The sequence below is a fragment of the Anarrhichthys ocellatus genome, unplaced genomic scaffold, assembly GCF_004355925.1.
Source record: "Anarrhichthys ocellatus isolate YVR2014 unplaced genomic scaffold, GSC_Weel_1.0 scaffold1, whole genome shotgun sequence".
NCBI classification, from domain to species: Eukaryota; Metazoa; Chordata; class Actinopteri; order Perciformes; family Anarhichadidae; genus Anarrhichthys; species Anarrhichthys ocellatus.
In genome coordinates, this window is record NW_022280031.1 from 15,108,988 (window position 1) to 15,114,953 (window position 5,966).

The 5,966-nt window shown below is 51.3% G+C and overlaps 1 protein-coding gene across 1 annotated transcript in view; it reads right to left on the reverse strand.

The window, feature by feature from the left end:
* Positions 1-6: 6 nt before the first annotated feature.
* Positions 7-5,966, reverse strand: part of rybpb (RING1 and YY1 binding protein b) — a 14,428-nt gene continuing 8,468 nt past the window's right edge. The window contains exons 3-5 of the mRNA XM_031851954.1: positions 1,051-1,389; positions 858-956; positions 7-535 (exon numbers count right to left, since the gene is read on the reverse strand). Of these exons, the coding sequence (XP_031707814.1) occupies positions 286-535; positions 858-956; positions 1,051-1,389 (688 nt within the window). The 3' untranslated portion in view covers positions 7-285. The remainder of the gene's footprint in view (positions 536-857; positions 957-1,050; positions 1,390-5,966) is intronic.

Consider the following 5,966-nt stretch of genomic DNA (forward strand, 5'->3'; position numbering starts at 1 on the left):
TGGGGGCGTTATTCCTCTCCTCGCCTGCACCACGGGTTGTAACCACGAGGGGGAGTTTCGCCCCGGCAGGCCCACTGCTGTTGCTCTCAGACATCCGGCTCCTCGTTCATGGAATGGAGGCGGGGCACCGATGGGAAAGGAGACATCTCTCCCCATACTGGATCCATAGTGTCCAGAAACGTACGTACGCGTGTGTGTGTGTGTGTGTGTGTGTGTGTGTGTTGGGGGGGGAGGCGGTGGAGCGGTGGGTCGAGGACGGGAGGGGAAAAAAAGGGGGACGGGACCTTAGAACGACTCGTCATGCCCCACAGAGAGATCCCCTTTGGGCGTGGATGCCCGCGACGAGCCCTTGTCCATGCTCTCGGAGCCGGAGCTCTGGTGCTGCTGTTCGGAGCCCGCGCTGGACGTGATGGTGGATGAGGACGTGGAGGAGGAGCGGGTCTTCTCCTTAAAGTCTGTTATGATCACCGTCACGTTCCCTACGGTGATCGCCAGCTGCTGGGCGGTGCTCCGGTCGATGTTCTTCAGCTTGGGCCTGAGGGGGCAACAGATATAGACGTTAACGAAACAGAAAATGGCAAACCGCGATGTGTGATGTCTCGGCAACAGCGAGGGGGAGGCTGCCAGCGCCGCGGGGGCGGTTACACTAAATTGCTCGATTCGCCGGGTGACACATGAACCGTCAGAACGAGTGTGTATAAAGTGAGTGTGGGTGTTTAGTGTAAAAGATCATTTGTGAATCATTTGAGGTTTTCCCACCAGCCGAGTGCTGCGTGACTGAAAAGAGAAGTGCCGTGTAGTCATCGATGTGAAACCATGTGTTCTGACAAATGGAGTACAGAGAGAGTGCTACACACCTGGAGATGTGAGAGTTCTTGTTGGTCTTGGTTGCTGATTTGCCAGACTGTATGCTGTGTTTGTCGCTGGGCGGGCTCTGGTGGTTGTCTGATTTGGGTCTGGGGGGAGGGAGACAGATAAGACAGCGGTGAGGATAATACCAGCACAGAGGACATCCAGACACACAAGTGAGGACTCGACGTGTACACTGACCTGGTCTTTTTGATGCTGGGCTTCTTCGTGACGGCTGGGACGATGTCCTTCTCTCTGTTGGGCTTGTCTGTGATTGGCTGTTGTTCGGTGTCGCTCTTCTCCTTCTCAGCAGGGTCTCCCTCTGGCCTCACCAGCTCCGGGCGCTCGAGCTCCGGACGCTCGACCTCCGGACGCTCGACCTCCGGGCGTCCCTCTCCGTTGGCGCGCTCGCCCTCGCCGTCCGGGCGCTCCTTGTCCGTGCGCTCGCTCCTCTCCCGCCGCTCCTTCTTGGGCGGCGGAGGCATCGGGTACTGCTGAGCCACCTGCTGGGCGACCAGCTGGGAGTTGATCCTGGGTTTCCTGTGGAGGGGATCCAAAGGCACAAAGATGGATTAGCCTCGTAGCCGACTCGCTGGCTACGCACCAACGCAGCCACACTCTGGCTGACAGAGAGAGGCGACTGAACCTAAGGGACACGGGCTGCTGCAGAGGTGGGTTGGAGCAGCTCTGTTTTTGAGGGCTAATCTCATTAGCTCGCGGCTGTAATAAAATGAATGCACAGGATCACAAGGTGGGACATTTGCAGCACGTCACTTAGGTCCTCTAATCTGATTACCGCAGGGTTGGCCCCATTTGTCACAGACTGAGATTCAGTTCGACACGGTGGAGCTGCTCCGCTCACTAAGCTCACCAGCAGCCACAGCACGACTGACCGCTTTTAGTCTTCTACTCAAACATTCCTTCGGATTCCTCGAAAGTGGCGCTACACTTGAAACCGTCGTTTTTCCGAAAAACACTGCTGTTACAAACATGCATGCAGCAGCATCTTTCTCCAACAACTGTGCAGACGAGCAGGGCCTACAATGTGTGAGGCAAAGCGCTAAGCCCAACTCAGACTGCCTGAGCCAACACGCACACCTGCAGCATAATGGACACCAGCTGGCAGCATCTGGGGGGGAGGGGGAAGCAGAAGACCTGGTGGGGGGGAATGAGACTTCGACTTGGCTGAGACCAAACTGCAGCCAGCAGCATGGACAATCACAGGCCAGGACTGGGCAAGCATGGTGAGGAGTAAACCACAAGTATGCGCTCGCACACACACACAAACACGCAGTTGAAAAGCTTAGCGTGCAAACAGAACAGCCTGGCGCGGCTCGCCGGCCGCTCAGGAGGCCTTTTCAACGTGGAACACGACAAGTTGTGCTAGCTAGCCGTGTATACCCGACCCTTCCAAATTCTAGTCCTGGCAGGAGTTTTTGTTCTATCCCTGCAGAGGAGACACGGGGTCCCTTGATCCTCGGGGCTGCTTTGGGAGACCCGCGGTCTAACAGGGAATCTGTAGAAACTCTTGTCAGCATCAGACCAGATAAACAACAGCTACCGCTGACAAAAAAAACACAAGCTCTCGCAGGGAAAACAAATGTTCTTGGCTTTGCTTTTAGTGAAACAGCCAACGCATGTGGCAAAAACACAAGAAGCTCAATAATGTGTCAGGCGCTGACGGCCTCTGATTTCAGTGGCTTGATGTGGAGAGTGGTTTTCAGACAGCTGCTTAAGTGGTTAGCCTCAGTGGTTCAATTTGGCAACATCATATATTGCCAGTTCAGTTGCTCTCGTCTTTCACCACCGACACTACACTCAGTTTCAGTGTCTTGGTAGCCAAATCGGACAATCCAATTCTTTTGCAACTTTATTTTTTTTTCCATCTACTGCTCCATCAAGCTCATTAAGTCTCCTCCTGCAGCGGCCTGCTACACACAGAGAGCGCTTTTCCTTGAGGAGGGCGTGCAGCCGATCAATCGGGGCATAATAGAGCACCGTGTCATTATGCTCGCGCTGCACTCCATCAATACGCCAGCTGTGATGAGTGCCGAGGAGGCCCCGGGGCCGCTGATCCAGTATCCATGAGGTGCCTCGGTTCTCTGAAGCCCGGGGCTCTTTCTACCTGCTGGCATGTTGTTAGGCACCCTCTGGGGTCCTCCCCAGAGTGTGATACGGGAGCAATTACTTCCAGGGTTTTTCCCCGCCTATCTAACCCAAAGGCCTTTGTATTATTGGCTGCCACCTTGGTTGAAAACTCGGACAAGTTTCTTTTTTTTTACGTCAAAACTATTGTGCATTTTGTCGGCAACCGCTTTGATGTGCTTACACCACGTGCACGCATGTAATGCTTGGCACTCAAGTGTGGAGGCAACGGGCGGAGTGACACATTTTGTTTAACAATTAAGTGCCGTAATTTGCGAGGCAAACAAATGTGTGTTCGTCACGATACTACAGATCATTTTGGAATGCAGAAATTCCAGTTTCATCTGTTAAACCAACGTGGCTTTATGTTTCACACTCATTTCTTCAGATACAGCAATCCAGCCCTTGAAATAAACACAGCTGTTTGTCACTAAAAATAAAGCGCTAACTTTAAAAAAAAAAAAGAAGACGATAAGGGCGTTCTTTAATGAAAGGCTTAGGACAGAGAAGGAAAGAGAGGTGACGGACTATAATAGGCTATTCTAACATTCCAAGACTCGAACCAGAGAAGGGTGAGTGATTACACAAGTTGCTGAACTATTGAGCAATAGCCTAATCAGTAAAAATGAAGTTAATTCATGTTGTGTGTTAATGTTTTGTGTATTCTGTAGAAAACACACAATCCCTCACATCATGTTCATTTATAAAGCAGCCACTCTAAAAAGGTGCACTAACTTTTTCCAGCTTTTGCCGCCTCTTGTCTCAGAAGAATCCAGAGAAAACCTTCCCATGTTGAGTGCTGGAGCTCCTATTCATAGTACTAAATAAGTAATGACGACTTTGAATGCTTAGGTGATTAAGTTGATAACCAGTTAATTAGGAAGTGATAATTAGGAGTTTACGGCATTGGACCACCTCGCCAATTTTCAATTACAAATACACTTCTGAGCGTTGGATTTCTCTATACACAATACACCTCACCCCATTGGGAACCTCGTGGGTCCTTCAAGTACCTCTGGATTAGTGATCTGGGGTCAACATGTGGTGGGAAATAAACCAATAAACCACTGAGAAAGTGTGACAAAGAATTCAGGTTTTGGGGAAGCATTCTAGTGCGCAAATCTACAATAACAAAATGTGCTCACAGATGTCTCTCTAAGCCTCGTCTGTGAGTAAACAGATTGTGAACGCAAACAGCAGGATGAGAAATCATTTTATTTGGCAGTGAGAGCTGTTAGCCAAGGAGGCGGTGAAGGGGTGATTGATTGATCGATAAGCTCCACGCCTCTTTTGCCTGTTGCGGAGATGAAGCCCCGGTCAGAGTCCGAGATTTGTGTCAGCGGCAGCAGCGGCGGCAACGGCGGCAGAAGCAGCCCCGTTAGTTAAGCAGTGATTCAGTGCCAGCTGTAAGTCAGCCATGAGCTGCTGCTGGCATGATAGAGCCGCCGCTCTCTTTGCTCCATTATTTATTTACCGACCACACATCGCCACGCTCCGCAGCTCATTAACATGGCTGCAGATTCTACTTGACACCAGGTGTGTGTGTGTGTGTGTGTGTGTGTGTGGCCCTGAACAGCTGGAAAAAAAACTCCATATTCAAAAATAATTATGACGTTTAATTATAATCCGTCGAGCATAGACTGCACTAATTTGACGACAACAACTGCAGTAATTTACTCCACAGCTGAACCATATTATTTCGCAAACATCCAAATCAAATGCGAAACATTTATGTTTCACAAGAGACCCTGGAAAGGATCCTGGGAGCAGGACCAGCAGTGAACTCCAGGGGCCAAATTGCAGAGATCGCTCCAACCTCCCACTGCTGCCAATATATTCCTGGGGATTCAGCGTGTGAGCGAGAGTGTCAAGTGTGCAAAGCCTGCTGTCGAATCATTTCCCACTGTGAGGGCTTACAGCTTATTACCCCCCCTCCCCCTCGCACAACAATAGGCCATGATTGACAGCTCCTCCCATGCTTGGCCCTAAATTCCACCGTCTGGGGGAGGGAGGAGTAGGGGGGGGGGGGGGGGGGGGGGGACTCCCTCCACGGGACACCTTGAAATAACTATCATCACGCGTAAAAGCTCCTAATTCAGTCAGACTGACACCTGTAGTTAGACCGCTCCGCTCAGCCAGAACCAGCCCAGAGACGGACACACCTCTGCTCAGCTGGTGCTCCCCGTTGGCCGGCAGCAGCAGACACAGCGAGCCAAGGGCAAAAACAAACAAACTGTGGCTGCAGAGGAAACTCCTTCCAGAGAAACCCAAAAAAAACAGCAAGTCCGAGCACTTCAGACAGAGAGTAATGAAGAGAGTGAGCGAGCGATGGCGAGTGTGATATATAGACACAGAGAGAAAGGGAAAGAGAGAAAGAAAGAGAGAGAGAGAGAGGGAGGGAGGCGCAGGAAAGCCCTCATTAACACAGCTCTTTTATTTGAAGTGCTGTGTGGAGGACAAGCAATTATTTCCTGCCAGGCCGAGTGAATGCGATGGCAGACAGCTGAGCGAAGTGAGAGAGAGAGAGAGAGAGAGAGAGAGAGAGAGAGAGAGGTATTCTTCGACCACAGACAGCCCACTGAAGAGCTCAGACTATTCAACGCCACCCACTCTCTCATTCAGACTTTGAGAATAGCCTTATCCACGCAGCACCAACGTGGGCTCCTTGTCCTCAATGATGTGCAAAGTTGTTCACAAACATGAGTCCTCCATTCATATGTGGCATTCGGCGGTGACCTGGTTCCCCACACACACACACACACACACACACACACACACACACACACACACAGGACCGAGGGACCGTCACAGCCTCGGCCTGGAGCTCATCTCACAGATCCAGCATGACACGTCCACGGGGCTTTGGTTTGATCGCCCCCCTATGAGAACCATGCAACAGATGATCTACACGCACTCGTCTGTGTCAACACTTGCTGCACGCCTTGATCATTTTGTAGAGACGCGTGATGCAA